Raw genomic sequence first — 23121 nt, forward strand, 5'->3', positions numbered from 1 at the left:
CTAGCTAATTGCCAGAGCAGCCTATTCCACTGGAGGAAAACACTAATCATTGTCAGGAAGTTCTCCCATATTAAGCCAGAATCTTCTGCTCTGCAACTTTCAACCAATGTTCCTTGTGCTAAAAAGAAAATGTAATTCAGTTCTTCATGTACAAGATAGCCCCTTCACATATTTAAAAATTGTTTTCATATTCCCTCCCCATAGTCCCAAGTTTTCTCTTTAGTCACCTAGATATCTCTAGTTTATTCATGTCCTTTCTAAAACATGATATCAGTATTGGACACAGTTTTCCCGATGTAGTCTGACCAGGACATATTACAATTGTACCATTTACCTCCTAGTTACTAGTTAGAATTCAGTACTTTTTAAATTGTCTTATGGTGTTTATTCATTGCGTCTACAATCCACTGAAACAATAAGATATGGCACAGACTCTAGTCAAACTTCTCCCATCTTATACTACCCCAGGGTGGAAATACAGTGCCAAGTTCCCAATAAGGAAAGGTATAGAAGCTTTAATTTGCTGTATTTTTCCAACTTAGGCCAGTCCACTCCTCAGGCAGATTGTGGCTTTCTAAGGCTCAGGGGCTTTCATCATAGGGGTGTCAGAATTTGTAAACTTTTAGCCCTGCTACAACTCAATTCCCAAACTCTTTGGATCCACTAGCCTCAACCATCCCAGACATTGACACTATAGGCATGCACCACTATGCCTGGCCCACTGCTTTCCCTTCCAATTGCTTACAACCTCTTTGTGTATTCTGGAATTTTGTCAGGGTACCACTCTTTTCCTCACCCCATTTTAAAAAATTAAGGTATCTGTTCTCTTCAAGTCTTATAGCACTTCTTCTGTTTTCCATCCTTCTTCATAGGTCACTGACAGTGGTTCAGAAATTTCATTTATCACTTCTTTCATTAAATAATTCATATATGCCAACCAACTTGAGGTCATCAAGGCATACTTTTACTGTATCTTTTCATGGGAAACTAGTATATTATAGATTACTTAGTTTTTCCTCTCTTGGCTTCTGCTTTCTAGATTCTTTAGTTTGGGGAAAAAAAGAAGAAATCCTTGATCTTTTGTGTTTCAGGTTTTTCTGCTTCCTCCTTCTCAAGACAGCAAGCAATATGATATAGGTTAAATATGTAGGCCTTGATCTTTTAATATAAGTCGTTGTTTGCTTATTAACCATGATTTTGAAAAAGTCCTTTAATTGTGAATAAGCTCATACAAACATTTGGTAATTTGCATTGCCAGTATTTCTACATGGGACATTGTGTTTCTATGTGGTATGTTAATGTTGTTCCCTCTTGTTTTCAGTTGCTAGTGATATCTCACTGACAGGAGGCACAGTAGTACAAAGAATTCGTTTGCCTGATGAAGTAGAGAATCCAGGAATGGCCAGTGGAATGCTAGAAGAAGATTTGATTCAGTATTACCAGTTCCTAGCTGAAAAGGGTGATGTACAAGCACAGGTAAATTTATCCCTCGTGGGTATAATATGGGGATATTATATTTTAACCAGTTTGATTTGACTTGTCGTATGAAAATTAACTTCTGGAAAAAAGTACTTATTTGTCATTGGCTATCTTCTGAAAAGGGAGATCATAAAGATGATAGGTAATAGAATGCGTCAAAGACCAGGATTTAGTAATGATAGAAAAAATAGTATCCAGCATTGACTAGAAGAATATGTCATTTATGATTACATAATTTTTTATGAGTAGGGGACAGTCTATAACCATTATTGATCTTAGATTTTAAGCTCCTGAAGTGATGAACTTCGTTTTTAATTTAGATTATATAGAATATAAACCAGACCTATTTAGATTCTTATTTTGATGTATTTATAACAGAAGTAAACAAAAAAGGAAGCTTCAGTGGCAGTCATAAGTTTTCTTTTTCTTTTTTTCTTTTTTTTTTTTTTTTTTGGCAATTGGGATTAAGTGACTTGCCCAGGGTCACACAGCCAGGAAATGTTAAGTAAGTGTCTGAGGCCAGAGTTGAACTCAGGTCCTCCTAATTTCAGGGCTAGTGTTCTATCCACCATAATTTCCAATAATTCTTTAGTTTATTCTGTTTTACAAATGTTAAATGACTATTATCTATCAATTAGAAGAAATTTGTCTAATTTTGAAACTGACAAAAGTTAATTTTACCTATAAAATGTCAGTAATTATAAATTTAAATTCTAGTTCACAGAACACAGAACTATAATCCATCATTCATTTTATCTGATTATTTCATCACATTCTAGGCTAAGACAAAATAGTAACATTTCTTGTAAGAATTATAAAAGTCTAAGTTTTTGTTTATTTGTGTATAAAAGAACCTTTTTTTGAATGATTTCTTTATTGGTCTAATTGTGTGTTCCAATAACACCATAACAATAATGTTAAAATGTTTTTATAGCATCCAATTTAAGGTTTCCCTGGAGAACATTGTATTCAGTAACAGCATTATTATAATGATAATCAACTGTGAAAGACTTAGCTACTATGATCAATGATCCAAGACAATTCCAAAGAACTCATGATGAAAAATATTGTCCATCTCCAGAAAGAGAACTAATGAACTGAGTGTAAATTGACATTTTTTCACTTTCTTTTTCTCCTTTTTTTTCTTTTTTTGCAATATGACTGATATGAAAATATTTTTTGCATGACTTTATTTTACATGTATAGTGGGCATCATATTGCCTATTTTCTCAATAGATAGGGGAGGTGTCAGGAAGGAAGATAATTTGGAATTCAACATTTTTAAATGTCAAAAAAAAATTTTGAGATTTGCATGACATTTTATGTATGTGGCTTTTTTAAAAAATCTTTGCTACTATACTGAGTTGTACAAACTATAGTATTATTGTGCCCATTTTGCAAATAATGAAACTGAATTTTTAGAGAGTCCAGTGGTCACAAAACTAGTAAGTATCAGAAGATAGATTTGAATCCAGGTCTCCCCTTACTTCAGAACTAATGCCCATAGTTTCTCAATTAGTCAAATTTACATCGATTTTTCTTATATTTCAGGTTGGTCTAGGACAGCTACATTTGCATGGAGGACGAGGAGTAGAGCAAAACCACCAGGTAACTTGGCCTTTTTTGTGCTTTATATTTTCCCAGATCTGGGAAAGAATAAAGTATGGAATAAAAATCTGTAAATCTGTAAAAAATAAGAGTCCAAAGAATTATTTTAGAAATGCATTTTAAAATATTGTTTGTGTGTGTGTGTGTGTGTGTGTGTGTGTGTGTGTGTGTGTGTGTGTGTGTGTGTGTATGCATATATCATATTTCTTTCCCTTTCAATAGATAAAGGAAAGGAGTTCAGGAAGGGAGTGATTGTGGAACTGAAAATAAAAATAAAATATTTTATAAAAAAAAGATTTAGATGCAATTGTGATATCACAAAATGTAAAAAAAAAAAGAAATTGCTGAGTTGTTTGTCATGTCAAATTCTCTAAGTCTCCATTTTGGGTTTTCTTGGCAAAAATACTAGAGTGATTTGCCATGTCCTCCTCCAGCTCATTTTACAGATGAGGAGAATAAATAAACAGAGTTAAGTGGCTTATAGCTAGTAAGTATCTGAAATTAGATTTGAACTCAGGTCCTCCTGACTTTAGGCCCAGTGTTCTATCCACTTCACTACCTAAAAGCTTTCCAGGCTGTTATCTAACTTAAAATTCCCTTCATAGCATTGCTGTCAAATAATCATCTAATATCAGCTTAAAGACCTCTTATAAGGGGAAAGACATCATTTTCTGCAAAAGTTCCTTCTATTTTTGGACAGGAAGTTTTTCTTTTTTTTTATTTTGAGCTTTTTTAAATTACATTGAACAAAAAGCTGCCTCTTTGCAGCTTCTACCCATTGCTCTTAGATCTGTCTCCTTGAGCCCATATACCAGTTTTTAGACTTTCTCACGTAACAGCTCATTAATTATTGCTATTGTGCTTCTCTCAGTGGAAAGAATTCCAGACCTGAAGTCAGAGGATCTAGTCCTGCCAGATATTACCTATTTGACCATGGACAAGTTATTTCTCCACTCCAGGACTCTACTCCACATCCATAAGATGAAAGCTAGACTAAATGGCTTCTAAGGTCCCTTGTAGTTTCAAAATATATGGTTTTATATCTTCTCTTTGCTATACACTTCCAATTCCTCTGGACATGCCCAAAGTTATCAGTCATTTCTCAACTAAAAATAGTACTCTAGAAATGGTCTGACCAGAGTTGAATTTAATAAGACTACTATCTATCATCTTCCTTGTTCTAGACTATACCATTCATTATACAGCTAAGAATAGCATTAACTTTTTTTGGCTAACACTTTTCATAGAATTTACATCAAACTTAGTAAAAATTGGTTCAACATTTTAGCCCACCCAAGTAATTTTTTTTTATTTTGACTGTATTGCCTGTTGTGAAAGTTATCACTTTTATTTTAATGTCATTTTTAAATTTGACAGACATTTTCATCCTTCATGCATTCATCCAAGGTATTCATAAAAATGTCATTTAAAATGTCAAATTGCACAGGAGACAGATAAAATCTCTGGAGCTTTCTGCTAGATACCATTCAAGCTGACATTGATCCATGTTATTACCCCTGTGGAGTCTGATTTTTCAATCCAATTGCAGTATCTTCCAGACCCAGCCTATATTTCTTTATATTGTCCACAATGATATAGCCTGAGAGTCTGTCACATGCTTTGCTGAAATCAAGTTTACTGTTTCTGCAACATTGCTCTCTTGTTTACATAAGGGCAACAGAGAGTAATTTCAAAATCTCTCAGCAACCAATGCTACCCATTTTTACTTCATGTTTTTTCTGAATAAATCATCACTTCTTGGTACTTTTTGGATCCATATATTCACAGACTCATAGAATTTGAGATTTGGAAGGGATCTCAGCTAGTTCAGTCTACATACAAAAGAAATATTGGAGAACATATCAGGCCAGTGATCAATCTAACTTCTCTAGTCAGCATTACCTGGAGGTCCAAAAAGACTTCCTTCAAAAAGAATAAAATTTTCCCTCACTAGAGGAAAAAGATTCATATACAGAACATTACTTGTTTGCAAATGTCAGTGATTCTTCTTTCTTCTTAGCACTTCACCTTCTTCCATACTGAAATTTCTGATAAAGATAGCATTTCCTTCTATCTTTCTGGCCTTCGTTATTTCTTCTCTGAAATTTTTATATTATTTCAAAGAACATTTTAGTCTCCCTGACAACTTGGATACTAGAGATGTGTTTCTCCAGCCCTTTATCCTTCTCTGGTCTAAGAATAAGACCATCTTATACTTTTTGTGTACATTTCCATGTTCTTTGGTAATGGTAGAAATACACTTGAGTGTATTCTTCAGAAATCCTTTGTTTCCTTGAGGCAAGGTCCTTATCGATTTTTTTGTCCTCTTTTCAATAGTTCTCTTGGCTAATTCTTCTTGTTAACTATTTACTGTTTCAAGGACTTCGCTGAAGAGAGCTTCTAGTAGAGATTACATTTTTTTTAAGTGGGCTTCTGCCTTCTTTTAAAGTAGTATTGACTTAGTCTTCTCAGATGCCTTCCATTAGCAATTAGAATATTGTTGCTATGTCCTAATGCAGATGAAAGCTGCAACCAGAAACTGATCCATAAGAATAAAATATGATCATGCATCTCCTTGCTGCTCATTTTCAGTTAGTTCCTAGTTATTCCTTGACCATTTGGTTCTCTTTTCTGCTTTTTTTGCTTCTTCTAATACATATCACACTTCCCCTATTTCTCATTCTGTGTGGTTCTTGTCCATGTCTTCTCATAAATCCTCCATAAAAGTTTTATTTATTCAGACTTTCTTTATGTGACTTTTTAAAAATATCTTTAGAAAACCAATGAAGCACTCAAGCTTTCCATCTCTTATGCCTCATGATGACCAACTCACCTTTTCTTTCAAATTAATATTACCTTGTAGTACTTAAAACAATAATTTAAAATTAATGTCAAGATCTAATCAGACACTGAGGAAGCCAGAGAATAAAAATACAAAGTTACTGCATCCCTTTGGTCAGAAATTCACTACATAAGAAAATAAATTCAATTCTTTATGCTTAGTATTTAGTCCAATGTTGTTCAAAATATTGTAGGCATGGACATTTTAGTTAAGTGGCAAGAAATATGTATAATTTGGGATTCCTATTAGAAAATAGTTTTAGGGGCAGCTAGGTGGCACAGTAGATAGAACACTAGCCTTGAATTCAGGAGGACCTGAGTTCAAATTTGGTCTCAGACACTTAACACTTCCTGCTGTGTGACCCTGGGCAAGTCACTTAACCCCAGCCTCAAAAAAAAAATTAATAATAATAATAATAGCTAAAATAGGTATTTGGTGATAGAAGAAATTAAAAGATCAGAGTGTAAAAAAAATTAAAAAAAATAAAAAAGAAAGAAAGAAAATAGTTTCTAGGGGGCAGCTAGGTGGTGCAGTGGATAGAGCACCAGCCCTGAATTCAGGAGGACCTGGTTCAAATCTGGTCTCAGACACTTCACACTTCCTAGCTGTGTGACCCTGGGCAAGTCACTTTAACCCCAGCTTCAGGGGGAAAAAAAAAAAGAAAATAGTTTCTAGAATAAGGAAAGAGTAAATAGGAAATAAGTCAGATGGGAAGAAGACCTTTTAATTAGAAAAGTACATGTCACCCATACTTTTTATCTGATCTAATTAAGCAATATGTGCTTTGATTAAATATTTTTGTCATACACAATTGCTCAATGTCCTATCCAAAGATTTATAAAGAATGATAATATATAATTTTGTTTTTCTGTGATTCAGAGAATCCACAGTACATGCCTTGGAATCATAGGATAGAATTTCACTTAAGAGAGTTTGGTGTACAATTTTGTAATTTTGCACTTCTGATTCTGCATGCTGCAACAACAGTTTTGGTATATTTGCAAAAATCTCTTAAGATGTCCTTAAGGAAAGAAGGAAGAGAAGGAATTCTTAAAGCATATTAATTCAATGTAATTTTAAGAATCTTTCAAGAAGAAGAATTTTTTTCTTCTTTAGATTTTTAAGCAAATCTGAAATTTGTATCTGCCTGTACATATGTACACACACGTTTGCTTAATCTCATTTACAGCCAAAGTAAATTGAACAAGTTTTAGATGTCTTCTTTCTTAATCTGTGGGGGCTTTTATTCTATAATATTTCCAAAGAAGTATTCAAATCTGTTAAGCTTAAATCATATTTCAAATTTCTTTGCATTTGTAAACACAAGTAACTTGTATTGATATTGTGACCCTGTTGACTTTTTAACAAAACAAACTGCTTCAAGATTAAATGGATTATCATTTTATAATCTTGTTGGATAAATTAATTTATCCTTCTTTCAAACCACTTCAACATATTTCAGTGCTTCTAAGAAAATTATTTTGATGGAAAGCTATCTAGAATAAAAAGGACTAACCATTTCTTAAATTATTTCCTCGTAGAGAGCTTTTGACTACTTCAATTTAGCAGCCAATGCTGGCAATTCACATGCCATGGCCTTCTTGGGAAAGGTACTGTACAGCTTTAAAATATTTTAAGCATAAAATATGATTGTGTGTTTATTAGCTATGTTATGCTGTTTCATGCTTTGCAAAAAATAAAATTAAAATTAAATCTTCCTGTAAAGATCATCATGTTGTGTTCTAAGTAGAAAGAACCATGCAGACGTTTTTCTTAAAGTATTTAAACTAAAATGTACAGAATTTTTTTCAGAAGTTTTATTTCCCCTTTTATTCAGTTGTAAAGAATTTTTTCCCAGTTATTTCTCTTTTAGTCTTAGTTTTAACAGATGTGCAAAACCTTTTTAATTTTATATAGTCAAATTTTATCTTTTATGATCCTCTCTGCCTTGTTTGGTCATAAACTTTTTTCCTATCCATAGATTTAATAGATAATTGTTTCCAGATTTTTCTAATTTGCTTACGATACGACTTTCTATATCTAGCCCATATGCTAATTTGAAGCTTATTTTTTAATAAGATGTGAGACAGATTAAATAAAAATCTAATTTCTTCCATAATGCTGTCCAGTTTTCCCAGAAGTTGTTGTTAGATAGTGAGTACCTATAACAGCTGGAGTGTTTGTATTTATCAAATAGTAGATTATTAGATACCTTTACTTCTGTGTGTTGTATAACTAATTTGCTACATTGGTTTTGAGAAGTTTAACTTTTTGCTTTTTGTATTTCTTATCAATAAGCTAAAACTTTTGTGTTTATTGGAGCCACTCTTCCATGGTGACAACCAGTAATTAGTATTTGCCACAATTTTTCTGGTATGATAGCTATTACTCAGTTATTAATCCACAGTTGTTTTACACTATAGCAGGAAAATGTAGGTTTTAATGACTTCCCTTTATGTTGGCATGATCTTGTAATCATATTTGAGCCTTTTAACTGTTGATACAGTGTCAAAAATGTGCTAACCATGGATTATTAGTATAACTAATTAAAACAAGCTTACAGGGGAAAGTAGATGGAGATAAGAGTACTGGTTCTGAAATCAGGAGGACCTGAGTTCAAATCCAGCCTCAGCCATTTAACACTTACTAGCTATGTGACTCTAGGTAAGTTACTTAACCCCAATTGCCTCCAAAAAAAAAAAAAAAATGTTTACATGAGATATTTCAAAGCCTGTTTGGTTTAGTTAGGAAAATAAAATATGTACAAGATGACCAGAAGCAATTTGGTCTTCGTGATTATAAAGTATATTTCCAACTATTACAGTAAAATTTCTTTGCTGTCTTGTAAGATAAATGAAAATTTTTTTGTTATCCCTTTGAATCTTTCCATTGTTAGGTTGTTAGTTATTTCTTTATTCTGAAAGATTAATTTCATTTTCCTTAGTTTATATAGTATCACTTGACCCAAATAAAAATAATATTTGGATATTCTAGCTATTCTTTTTCTTTATTGCTTATGTTATATAGACACTCCTAACAATCTAACATTTAGGATTTTTTGAATTAACATATACATTTAAGTTGCTGTTGATTAAAGTTATCAGAAGAAAAAGATTTCTTGTGTTTTATGGATGAAAAATGACTTAGTCTGGGACACTTCTAGGAACAAAATTATATATACTTTGTTAGACTGGTTCATTTAAAGGAGATAAAATATATTTGAATTTTAGGATATTCTGACTTTTAAAAAATTTATTCATTTAATTCTGCTTTACATGGAGAAAATCTTTGATATGGAACTTTTTAAAAAAAATTCTTATAAGGAAAATGGAAATATTGAATTAGAAATGAGAAGAAAATATAGAGGTGTTTTGGTAGAATGTACTATTCTTATCTGGAACTGGTGTTTCTTTCCTAGATGTATTCAGAGGGAAGCGATATTGTACCACAGAGTAATGAGACAGCTCTACATTACTTCAAGAAAGCTGCTGATATGGTAAGACAACCAGCACCAAGTATGTGAACAAAATTTATTAACTACATGGATTTATTTCCAGTTTCTTTTATGTGAATTATTTGAATTGGCAAAGGAAAATCATTCCCCCAAAAAAAATTAAAAAGAAAATATTTTGAGAAAACAGGTTAACACCATGAACTTGTATAATGAGTTCCTCTTTTTATTTCCTTAAGAGACTTTGTTATAATCATATACTCTATTTGTAAGATTTAATGTAATACTGAAATATTTAACCCATGAGTTTGAAATTTATAAATTATGTTGACTTTAATATTATCTTAGACTTTTTTTCCCAGTAGTAGTTTACTTTTCCAAATCCATGTAAAGATAATTTTTCTCATTCATTTTTGTAAAACTTCTGTGTCTCAAAAATTTTTCCCTCCATCCCTTACTTTCCCTTTCCCCAAGACAGTAAGCAGTCTGATATAGATTAAATACGTGTATCTTTTTATTCCCATATTTGTCATGTTGTGCAAGAAAACTCGGACCAAAAGGGGAAAAAAAAATAGGAAAGAAACAAAACAAACAGATGAAAATACTGTACTTCAATCCATATTAAGTCTCCAAAGTTCTCTCTCTGGATGTGGATGGTATTTTCCATCTCAAGTCTATTGGAATTGACCTTAAGCATTCTTTTTACTAGAATTAAAAAAAAAAACAAAAAAAAAAAAACAACATAAAAAGTCACATATCCTCCACAGTCAATAAACTTTACAGGTTTCCTGTTATCCTCGAGAATAAATATAAACTCATTTGTTTGGGATTTAAATCTCTTCATAATCTGTTCCCAACCTACCTTTCTAGTCTTGTTAGCCCTTGTCATGCATTCTTTGATCTTGCCAAACTGGCCATCCTACTCAAACACAAAACTCATTTCTATATCTAGAATGTAGTTCCTATCACTTTGACATCTTATAACCTTTAATACCAGCATTTAACCTTTAAAGCTCTTCATAGGAAGATCTATAGATAAACTTAAGGAGCTTCATGAAAAAAAAATTCTTTTTATTTGCTGTTGACTTCCTTTGTAACCCTTTATATCTTATTTTATGCATCAAAAAACATTGTCCTGAGAAAAGAATCCATAGGTTTCATCAGATTGTCAAAGAGCTCCATGACACCAAAAATGTTATGAACTCAGTCTTTCCTGATCCTTTCCTAATTACTAGTACTTTTTCCTCTTCTTATATTTAGTATGTAGTATAGATGTACATGTTATTTTTCCTGCTATAACATAGATTCCTTGTGAAAAGGAATTACTTTATTCTTTGTATTTGTAATTATAGTATCTAACAGACACTATATCATATAGTATGTGTTTAATAAATATTTGTTGAATGATTGATTATAATCCCTAAATTTAAGTATAGTCTTCTGCATGAAGTCCATCCAACTGTTATTACCTTACTCTATTCCAAACTCAATTAATTTATATTTATTTTGCATTCATTTATATATACACATTTGTGCTGGATATTATATATGTATGTCATATCCAAATATATGTATGTATGTACATATATATACACAGAAAGACACATCACTTAATCTTTAAGAATAGTTTCATTTTTGTCTTAATATTCCTAGCATTAAGCAGAGTGCCTGGCACCTAGCAAATATTTAATAAATGCTTTTTGGTTGATTGATAGCTGTTTATTGTCCTTTGGGGCACAAAATAATGATAAACTTTTCTTCTTATTTTTTTTCTAGTTTATCCCCTGACTTCTGTTAGTAACATTACTCTTGTAAAGATCACTGAAACCTTGTTACTAATTTACCCATGACTCAAGGGTGCTAGGGAAAAAGCATTCGCATCCTCTCAAACAGAAAAAAATTGAGAATTACAGGATTTATATAGGATATAATAGACCCAAAGAACAGTAACAATTTCAGTTTAGTCATAGAGGGAACATGGAACAAAAAAAGTAACTAAAAACAATTACCATTCTGTTTCTTTACAGAAAAGTTGTTGTAAGTTTCCTTTTCAATATTATATTAGTTCTTTATGACTCTCTTCAACAATCAATGAGATGATTCATACGAGTTCTAATTGTTGGATGAAGTGATGAAGACAGCTATAAACACCCAGAGAGAGTTTGTGGAAACTGAGGGTGGACTATAATATAGCATTGTCACGCTTTCTGTTGATGTTTGCTTGCATTTTGTTTTCCTTCTCAGGTTTTTTTTCTTTCTAGATTAAATTTTTCTTATGCAGCAAGATAACTATAAATATATGTACATATATTGGATTTAATATATATTTTTAACATGTATTGGACCTACATGCCATCAAGGGGAGGGGTTAGGAGAAAGAGGGAAAAATTTGGAACAAAGTTTTGCAAAGGTCAATGTTGGAAAATTACCCATGCATATGTATTGTAAATAAAAAGCTTTAATAAAAAAAGACATTAAAAACATTGTGTTAATCCTTGCAAAGAAAATATATTTTGTAGTCTAATTTTTTAATTCATTTAATTAATTATTCTAATTAAATATATCTGTATACATATATCATCTCATTTTTGGTCCCTTAACATCTAATTTATGGTTTGCATTCTGTTTGAAATGGATTTTATTTTGTATTTTTTAACTATCCTTTATCTTGATGTCTTTCAGGGCAACCCAGTTGGACAGAGTGGACTTGGAATGGCTTATTTGTATGGGAGGGGAGTTCCAGTGGTAAGTAATCATTCTAACATTTCTGTCAATTTAAAAATCAACTTATAAAGTTGATTAGTTATTCCTTAGATCTTGCTTAGTTTTCCTGAGGAAAGGAAGTATTTATTATTATCAGTCAGAGCTGAGCCTTTTATTATCACTCAGGGATTAATTGTTTAGTTGTTTTCCCCCTCTTGTTTTAATAGTAATCAAATTGATATAGTACATCCTGCCTCAAGAATTTCACTGGCTCCCTTTTCCCTTATATAGAGACTAACTCCTTAGTCTGGGATGATTTATAACCCTCCAAAATCTAGATCCTATTTTTTTTCCAACATATATCTCTCAGGGAACTATGTTCCAGTCAAACTTCTCTGTTTGTTGTTCCCTGAGTAGTTATATCAAACAAATCTTTCAGACACTTACTGTGTATGAAAGCACTATGCTAAATGTTTTAGAATATACAAATTAGGAAACACTTCCATTTCAATTTTTAAAACTGCTCCATGACTATAGAATGCAGAAGACTGGAATAGATATAATTAATGATATTTTATAAGAGTGGAGAGATCTCCTTTTCCCACATACGCTCCAGCAATGATCTAAAAAGAGCCTAAATTCAAAAAGTGAACAAGATATCCAAAAAGAAACATCTTAATTAATAAGCAACTTCTGTATGGCCATGGTAAAGGTGAGAATGTTATCATGGCCTGAAAATAGATGGAATGGAGAGATAGTGATAACTCACAAATTAGGAAGATTTGTTTCTCACTATGAATTTAAAGAAATAGAATAGGCTTTCTTAGCCCATGAATAGTTGCTATGTTCCCTAAATTAATCCTGGACAGTGTGGTGTAGTGGAAGGAGCACTAGATTTTAAGGTAGAAAATATTGAGTTGTAATTAATAGAAGTGGGGCTTTTAACTAGGATATCACCTCCAAAGACTTCAATTTCCTCATCACTAAAATTAAGAGATTGAACTAGGTGTTCTGGCTTTGCTCTTTTAACTTTTGTAATTTAGGAGACAAAAAGTAATACCAGTTTGAGGCATGAAAGGGAAACTAGATTTGGGCTTTCTTATGAGTGTAACAATAGTGAGGTTACAGAAGGCAAGTAGTCATTTTTATCCACAGTGGCAAAACATGATAGAACCATGCAATGGATTTTTTACTTAATTTGGTAGGCAGTGAGGAGCCATTGAAAGTTTTTAGTCAGGAGAATGACATAATAAGAGTAGTATTAAAATAATAAGTGCAAGATATATTAGAGGGAATAGTGTCTGGCTGCAGATATTAGTTTTATATAATCACCCAGTCATGAAAGAAGCTTGTGAATGAGGGTATTAGAACATAGTATTGAAAAGAATAACTTCAATAGACAGCTCAAATGAAAAAGAAGTAAAATGGGAGTGTGGCATTCCCTATCAATAGCTTCATTATTAATTTTGTGAACACAGATTGAAAGTCTTCATCTCTTCCTTCATAACTTCAATATTCCCCCTCTTCTTTATTGTCTTTTTCTTTCCTTAGTGTCAAGTCATCCCTGGTAAGAGGCTCTCCAGAATCGCTGTATTCAAGGCCCCAAATAGTAAGGCCCTTTCTAAAATACTGTACAGACAAACCAAAGGGCATGTTAATGGAGGCCTGGTCAGTTATCCTAAAGCAGGCCAACCAAGTTAATTGAAAAGGTCAAAAGTAAATTGTTGGCTCATTTCAGCAGTACTATTTCACAATTCTAGGTCAAAAAAGAAAGAAAGAAAATGTCATTATTGGACTAAGATTCTCAAAAAGAAAAAATTAAAAATGATTGTGAATTTATTTCCTTTTAAACTTTCTTTAAAATTTTGTTGTTTTTGTTTTAATATCATAGTCATTTCATATACGTATATCCCAAATTGAAACTCATCTTTACAAATAACATTAACCTAATAAAAAGAAATGAATTTAAATAAAATAATTTAAAGCATTCAATATAGCAACCATATCTGAATGTATATTTATATATAATATTCTGCCCTAGCACTCTTCTACTATGAGGGAGTTTGACTTCCTTTTATTGATCTTTCATTACTTTTTTTTAGTTGTTTGGCTCTGCTTATTTCATTCTACATTAGTTTATGTAAATCTTCCCATGGTTCCCTAAATACCTAATATTTGTCTTTTCCTACTGCATAATATATTTCACATACCCTAATTTTTTCAGTCATTCCCCAAACTCTTAGTAACCACTTTGTCTTCAGTTTTTTGCTATTATAAAGAGTGCTGCTATGAATAATTTTGTATATAATGAGTCCTTGAATCTGTCTTTAACTCCCTTATGGTATGTCCACAGAAATAGAATTGCTGGGTCAGAGATTGTAGACAATTTAGCTATTTTCCTTGCGTAACTCAAATTGTAATCCTGAACAATTGGAACACTTTACAGATCCACAGACATTACATGAGAGTACCTGACATCAAAGCCCTGCCTTATATTATCTTTTGCTAATTTATATTATGTGAGGTAAAACATTAGGGTTCTTTTAATTTCCATTTCTCTTTTTTTATGTTTTTCCAGAACTTAAAGCCCAAAAAAAAGCATTTCCATGTACGCAACAGATCACCCCCCCCCAATAGAGGATTTTATATGAAACTAAATCTCTAATTTAAAAAATTAATTTTTAAAATTATATAATAAATTCCATATGTTACTTTCAAAACTGTCCTTTTTGCTTCCTTCTGAATTTCCTTCTGTTCTCTTCTATTCATTTTTAAATGGTTCTCTTCTTTTTAGGGGTATCCATTCATTTAGAAACAGAAAGAAACAGTTAAAAAAATAAAATCCACAGTGGCAATGTCCAAACATGTAGCTCTACTTATTTCTTTGCTGTTTTCTATGTTTCTGTCCTGAACTGTGTGGGTGGGTGGGTGGGTGGGTGTGTTTGTGTATTTTCAACTCTCATCTTAGATAAGAGTGAGATTCATCTTAGTACCTTGTCCTTTCCCCACTTTTGTATATTCTCTTAACATACTCCAGTTATGAGAAATAGCAAGTTCTACCCCTTTTTCCTCCTTTCTGCATTAAGGTATTCCCTTTACCTCTCTTCTTTTCCCCTTGCACACCCTCAAAAAAGAATCAATTCTTTCATTCCTCTGCTCCAATCCTCTTCTTTCTTTGAAGATATTAAGGCCTTGATTTTTCATTATTGTTCAAGGATTCTTAATCTCTTTGGTATCATGAATCCTTTTGATAGTCTAGTGAACTCTTCTTCAGAATACTCTTAAATCATAATAGAAAATTACTTTTCCCCTCTCCAAGATTCTGGCATAGGTTATACATGTACAGTCATTTTAAACATATTTCCATATTTGTCATATTGTGATAGAAAAATCAAAACAAAAGGAAAAAAACCAAGAGAAAGAAAAAGCAAACCAAAAAAAAAAAAAAAGTCAAAGTAGTATACTGCAATCCTCATTCAGTCTTGATAGTTCTCTCTCTGAATGCAGATGACATTTTTGGACTGGCTTTCAAGGGTTCAACAGTGAATTCTTTTTATCTGCACGTTGCCTTCTGGTTCTAATCAACTGGGCAGTTTTGCTGTAGTAGGTGTGTGTTGTTTGTTTTAATTTGGTTTTGATTCCTTGAATTAAAAGGCTTTTTTAATCTTTGTTTTCAGGAACTACAGTGATTTTTAAAATTCTCTCTGATCTTTTTTTCCAAATTAATTATTTTTCATACAAAATACCTTACATTTTATTTTTTGTTTTCTGTTGTTTGATTATGTTACATCTGATGGAATCAGTTGGTGGTGTCTATTTAATCCATTCTGATTTTCACAGAGTTCATTTCTTAGGTCAAGTTTACAATATTTTGTTGAAAGCTATTTTATTACCTTCTGTCTCTTTACTTCAGAGCTCTTGTTTGATTTTTTTTCCTCTTGCTTCATTTTGTAAGATATTCATGTAGTCCTTTTTTGTTTTGTTTTTTTTCTTTGAATCACTACTTAAAGTTGTTATGGGATTACTGTCTCCTTCTGATTTAAAGTATTTCTGGATTCACAATTATTTGTGGTAGTTGTTGATATCGTCTTCCTTCCAGCCTTAGTTCTTGAATTACAACTCATTATAGTGCCAGTTTGTACTCCTTACTTCACTTTTGGATGAGGTGGTTCTTTGATCTGGGTAAGCTGAGTTTTGGTGCTTACCTCTACCTCTCAGATTTAGACCCTTCTAGGTCTTTGATTTTCAGAATATTGGATCTTCAAGAAAGAATGCAAAAAACCTCAGTGACTTCCTGTGAACATTGCAACAATTACTTTAGTTCCTATCACTCTCAGTTGTTTCCAGCACACACTGTGGGCTTCTGTTTATCCCTTGGGGATTTCTTGGAGATCCCTCTGCTTTTGCTGTATTTAGATACAAAGTTTCACATTTTACAAGTTTCTCTGCCGAATTTCTTGTCCTCATGAGAGGGTGCCATCTCATTTGCCTATACTAACTCTCTGTTTTGCTAGTACCTATTGACTTTCTGCTATTCTCCTTCTTAATCACCTCCTTTTCTGTCTTTACTTGTTTCCCTGCCAGGTTTGATATATTTCTCTGTGTGTTCAACACATGCTTGTGTTCAAATGAGAATAAGAGTCATCTTATTTACCTCACTCCTACCCCCACAGTTGTGTACTCTTTTCACATGCCCCAATTATGAGAAATAACAAGTTCCTCTTCCTTTATCTATTAATTTCCCTTTTTATCCTCTTTTCTTTTCCCCTTGAACACCCTCAGGAAAAAAAAATTCATATCCTTTCCCCAATCCTGTTTTATTAGTAAAAACATATTCTTTAAAAATATTAAGATGCTTGAATCTTGAATCTTAATTCAAGAACAGGAGTTCGCAACCTTTATTATGTATCATGCAACATTTTGGCAATCTAGTAAAGTCTTCGTAGAATATTTGTTGGCAGTCCTCTTTCTTTTTGCCTATGAGTTTCTGGGTGACTTTTGTCAGTTTGGGGGAAGGAATAACTTATAGTTTTTTATTGGCCTCCGTCATTATTCGGTGTGGTTAATTTTCTCTTTTTTTTTTTTAGATTTTTTTTTTTTCCCCTAGAGAAAGACAGTATGAGTTCAACTATTTACCTGCACTTATGCAGCCACCTTGACAGGAAGTCACATTTCTCTTATTGTGATTTTTGACCCAGAATTTCTTCCAATTCTATCACTTTCTTATTTGTGTTACCATGGTCAAGTCATTTAACCTCTCCAGACCTTCATTCTTTATCTGTAAAAATAAAAGGTTAGCCTCAGTGATTTTTAAAATTTTCCTTTCCATCTTCCTTGAAGCTGACCCTCTGATCATTTCCTCTCTCCCTCATTTCCAATAGTTTCTCATGTATACTGACTTATTCCTTGTTACCTTCAAATATTCCCAAGTCTCTTCTATCTTTAAAAAAAAAAAAAAAAAAACTTAAATTTCACCCTACTGTTCTCTCAAGCTTTTTCAGTGTCAAAATCCAGGAAAGATTTATATCTATATTTGCCATTCATTTCTTAACTCTTTGCATTCTTCATTATCCTATATTCACTTAAAACTTTAAGCCTATACTTGCTAAATTTAATAACCTTTTTTTTTTTTAGTTCTTTTCCTCATTGATGTTCTGTAGCTTTCCACATCAAAACCCCTATTCTTCTTGATCATCTCTCTTTTCTTGGTCTTTGTGATACTGTTCTTTGCTGATTCTTCTACCTTTTTCAACATGCTCTCATCTCTCTTGGTGATTTCACCTGATCCTATTCATATGAATTCCAAATGCACATCCAGTTTTAATCTCAGTCCTGAATTTCAATTCATAACTTTCTGCTAGCCCTTTTCACCTAGATGTCCTGCCTGAACCTTAAACTTAGAATATCCAAAACTGAATTCTTCATCTTTAATAACTGGTAGTTAGATCTACAAAATGTTGAAGAAATTGGCATAGTTATAATATGAATATTCCTAACTTTAGAGTCATCTTAGACTTTTCCTCCTCCTTCACTCCACATATCCTTTCAGTTGTTAAGCTTTATTACTTCTCCACATCTCTTGTATCCATTCTTTTCTCTGTACTGACAACTACCTCCTTGACTTGGCCCCTCATTACCTTCACCAGAATATTGTAATAACTCTTTAATTGATCTCTTTTTTTTTTTCAGTCTATACCTTCTCATTGATATTTCATATAGCTGTGAAAACAATCTTCCTTAGGCACATATCTGGCACAAAAACTTTCAGTGGTTCCCCTTGTGTCTAAGATGAAATACTATCAATTTAAATTAGCTTTTAAGACCCTAAACAAAGTGGCTCCATTTTAAGACTTGTTTCATTACTTCACACATTCCAGCTAACATGACCTACTACTATTCCCCAAATGCTATCTCCTACTTCAGTTTGTATAAAGTCATTTCTTTATCTCTGCCTTAATCTTGTTCTCCTTTCAGTACATAGCTCAGAAACCACTTCCTCCATGAAGCTTTCCCTAATCTTCCTCAATTGTTAATTCTTTCCTTCTTTGAATCTTCCTACATTGCTTTGTGAGTATATGAGATTTTGGTACCCTGAAAGACTTTGCTTTTCCATGGGAAACCTTGCTTTCTACAGCATGGGTAACTTGCTATATCAATTCTCTGTTACCACTTTATCTTTTTCTTTTGAAAATTCTAAACTTCACTACTTAGTTACTAAGCCACATTGACTCAACTTTTTATACCTTCAAGTAGCTCAGCTTTATATATTCTCATTTATTTTGCTCATTCTGTATCAAGCTCTTTCACAAGAGAATTAAAAAAAAAAACAAAACCTTGTTTTTTCCAGTTCAATAACATGTTGCTTCTTGCTACTAGTTGACAGAAAGTAGAATATGGGAAGGTATTTGCAGAATGTCTTCTAGCTTCTCTTACTAAACTAAAAACACTGATTTTCATAAAACTAACCACATCTCAAAAATTTCATTTCATTTCAAAAATCCATGAAAATTAGCAGTTTTATACATTTTAAATTCAGTTCTCTAACAAAAAAAAAAAATGAGATATCCTATTAAGTTTGATTTTAAAATGGGTTTTTGTGGTACTACTAATAAAAATACTAGAAGTATTTTTTGAAGTCTGAAAACCCATGGCAAAAATTCTTAATTTTTGTTTGAATTTTAAGCCTCTAGATCTAGGTTTTTCATATTATCTTTCAAATATTCCATAAACTAAAACTGAAAAAATAGCTTAAGATAATTTCTTATTCCTTCTTGACTATTTCTGAAAACCAAAATTAATATTTAGTAGTATTCATTTGAATGTTGCATTGTGTTTATGTACAGTTAATTCTTCCAGTAACTCTCTATAACATTTTATCAGCTTCATGGTTTGGGAAAATAGTAGGAAGGACTAGTCCCTTTTTTACTTATTGGACAAATAAAAGAGCAGAGTTACCCATATGTTCCAGTATTGTGTATAAAAAAAAAAAAAAAAAGTTTAAAGTATTTCTTAAAATAAGTCCCAGTAGCCTATCTATATGCCTCTATTCAAAGATCTAATGTAGAGAGAAACAAAGTAGTGTAGAGGACAGAGAACTGGGCTTGGGTTTAGCAGTAAGATTTCTGGATTTTATTCCTCTTTTTGATCAATGTGATCCTGGAAAAATCATGTAATCTCTCAGTGGCTCTGTTTTTCATCCGTAAAATTTAGCAAAACTTTTTTTATCTCACACAATTGTTGTGAACAGTATCTAAAACTTAAGTTTCCATTAATGTAGAGATATGATTTTAGGCTAAAACTTTTTAGCCCTTGAAGGGTAGGTATTTTTTTAATACTTATCTAATACAGGGGAAAAAAAGATATAATGTTAATCTTTCTGCCTTTTATTAAAAGTAACAAATATATAGTCCTTATTGTTTTCATAGAACGTGAGATAGCTATTGTTGTTTTTTCCTTTCTTCATGAATAACTGACCTGATTATTTGTTATGCCTTTAAAATGTCAAATTACTTAATTCATCTTTCTACAGAATTATGATCTGGCATTGAAGTACTTTCAGAAAGCTGCTGAACAAGGATGGGTAGATGGACAACTTCAGCTGGGCTCTATGTATTACAGTAAGTAGTGTAATACTATAGTAATAAATTTGTTGGTTTTTCCACTAGATGGCACTATGATTATGCACTAGGAATTATACTATCAAATCAGTTCTAGTGATTTACTGTAACATAATGCAATCTTTGGAATGTGTGTTTGCCTTTATAAGCTATGAGTGTTAATCTGACTTCTTACCTAAACAAGTACTCTTCTCCAATAAGATTTTTATCCTATATTAATAATTCATATAAGCTCTCTGCACTCTTAAAATAGATCTAATTTTAGTCCAATATTGATGACATTGGATGCCATTTTCTTGCAGATGGTATTGGAGTCAAGAGAGATTATAAACAAGCTTTGAAATATTTCAATTTAGCATCTCAAGGAGGGCATATCTTGGCTTTTTATAATCTGGCCCAGATGCATGCCACAGGCACTGGAGTTATGAGATCATGCCATACTGCAGTAGAGGTAAGTTTTCTTTCCTACCATTTTATATATGTAAAGATGATTTGTAAAGCAGGGAATTTACCTCCTCTTTTTGCAGGTGTGATAACTAGAGTGCAGATGGACCATGGATGAACATATATAACTTTGATAAGCATGTGGATCTCTAAAGGCTTAGTAACTTTAAAATGCCTGTGCTAAGATATGAGTGACACATTTGCCAAAAATGCTAACCATTTCTTATCAGCAACAATGTGCCAAACATTGGGCTAGGTACTGAGGATATAAAGCTAAAAAAAGCATCCTGCTTATAATTCCTTGAGGGAAAAGATATACACACATAATTATAATATAGAAAAGAATGAGACTAGTACAAAGAAGGGACTATAAGCACAGTGCTATGAATTATACATACTTTCTTTTTTAACCTTATAAGGAACCTTAAAGATCTCTTAGTCCTTTCTTCTATCTGACAAATAGACTTCTTCCACTCATTTCTGACAAATAGTTTTTCAACTTTTTGGTTACTTGTAATAACAAGGAACTTACTGCTCCAGAAAAGTACTTTTTCATTATTTAGACAACTCTGATTGTTGAAAATTCTTCAAATTTCTACATGACTAGAATCTGTCTTTATATGAGTTCAATTCATGTGTCCTCACTTCTCCCAATTTTCTTTAGGATCAGAACTGTGATTTCATTACTATAGGGAACTCCAATTGCTAAAGTTCCCTCTGCCAGTGTAGGTCAGTACCTATTCTGCTACTTAGAGTCTAAAAGAGTTGCCTACAGTATTGAGAAATAAAGTGATTTCCTCAGCATTGCATATACAGTGGTGTATCCAAATAGAACTTGACATAAATTCCTCCTGATTTCCAATCCATATATGTTATATACCTCTCTTTGTTGGCATCTTAATCTTTAGCTCATGTAGATGACTTCCTTTATGATATAATAGCGATGTATCTGAAATTGATAAATTCTGAGCAAATCAATAGATTTTTTTAAAGGCTTTATTGGCATTTTTATAGGAAGACTTTCTATAATAGAGTTACATAATTATAGAATATTTCATGACATTCTTTCCTGAAGGAAAGATAACACATAAAACTGGGCATCAAAGCAAGTAGTATATGTTTAGATTCAGGTTTCAAAGTAATTTAAAAGTGTTTTCCAGAATGCCTGGAATTACAAAGTAAATTGATAAAGAGAGATATAATACCTGTGGTTTCATTGATATCAAGAATTTCTAGGTAAGGAAACCAGTGTAAGTCAGCATCTTCTCTATAACTTAGGGTTTCTTAGCCCATTACAAGCTTAAGTAATTTGCCCATCTATCAAATGTTATATATGAAACTTTGTGTACACTAAATGAATTTGACAAAATATCCAAAGAATATCCTCAGGTTTAATTTCAATAGTTTCTTTAAATGTATATTGTATTGTGCCAGAAAATACTGCTAGACTTTTTTCTAAAGAAGCTATCTCCCCTTCCATTTGTTTATTTTCCCTTTCATCAGTTATTTAAAAATGTTTGTGAAAGAGGCCGTTGGTCTGAGAGGCTCATGTCTGCCTACAACAGTTATAAAGATGGTGACTCCAATGCTGCCGTGGTCCAGTATCTCCTATTGGCAGAACAAGGCTATGAAGTGGCCCAAAGCAATGCAGCTTTCATTCTGGATCAAAGTAAGAGTTTAGAACATAGCAGTTCACACATAGTTAAAAAGTTAGAAGTCAGAAAGAACTTTTTCTTTGAGGAAATCTTCATTGTTTTTCCAGGCCAGTTGTTCTTGACACTCTTTAGCCTTCATTACTCCCATAGTCCTCCTTCTAACCCCCATAGTCACTGAACTTTTTATCATAGGTCCATATCTTTGTCCTGGGAAAGCTCAGATCTTTGGGGAAATCAAAAAAGTAGCTCTTCTTTTAAAGATGAGAAACTCCTGAATGAATCCAGAGCATCATTATGGCATTACATATAGGAGATAAAATTTATACAAATTGTGATTTTATTGACTCCAGCAAATTTAATAACCATAGTAATTGTACAAGCCATGTACTTACCAGACATACAAGTTAAAATGTTTTGATAAGAAGCAGAATCCTTTCATCACTGGATCTGGAGAAGGTTTGAAATGCTGATCTGTCTTGCATCCTAATTCCACATGTACTTTTTAACTGACTAAATATATTTCTGATCATTTTCATCACACTGAAGATTTTTTTCCCTGAAACATTATTGGGAGTTATCTCAGTGGTCAAAGCATTACTTTGACCATACTAGTTAAATTTAGAATATCTGTAACCAAGTGATATCATGCACAGAAGGATGATGTTGCTAAGCTTATAATTAAGACTTAGAAGCCTATATTTTAAATTCTTTCTCCTAGCAGAATAAGTTCCTTAAGGTCAAGAGCCTTTTTGTTTCCTTTTTTTTTTTTTTTCTTTATTCCCTCAATCTCTACTACATTGTAGATGCTTAGTAGATGCTCAT

At 32.3% G+C, this 23121-nt stretch overlaps 1 protein-coding gene across 2 annotated transcripts in view; it reads left to right on the forward strand.

Annotated features, from left to right (window-relative positions):
• SEL1L (SEL1L adaptor subunit of SYVN1 ubiquitin ligase) overlaps positions 1-23121 on the forward strand; it is a 64257-nt gene that overhangs the window by 34021 nt on the left and 7115 nt on the right. For both annotated transcript variants that reach the window (XM_074284890.1, XM_074284891.1), the window contains exons 10-17: positions 1322-1476; positions 3031-3087; positions 7471-7539; positions 9348-9425; positions 12063-12125; positions 20113-20200; positions 20503-20651; positions 22148-22313. In XM_074284890.1, the coding sequence (XP_074140991.1) occupies positions 1322-1476; positions 3031-3087; positions 7471-7539; positions 9348-9425; positions 12063-12125; positions 20113-20200; positions 20503-20651; positions 22148-22313 (825 nt within the window). The remainder of the gene's footprint in view (positions 1-1321; positions 1477-3030; positions 3088-7470; positions 7540-9347; positions 9426-12062; positions 12126-20112; positions 20201-20502; positions 20652-22147; positions 22314-23121) is intronic.

This window comes from Sminthopsis crassicaudata, chromosome 2, assembly GCF_048593235.1.
Source record: "Sminthopsis crassicaudata isolate SCR6 chromosome 2, ASM4859323v1, whole genome shotgun sequence".
Classification (NCBI taxonomy): Eukaryota; Metazoa; Chordata; class Mammalia; order Dasyuromorphia; family Dasyuridae; genus Sminthopsis; species Sminthopsis crassicaudata.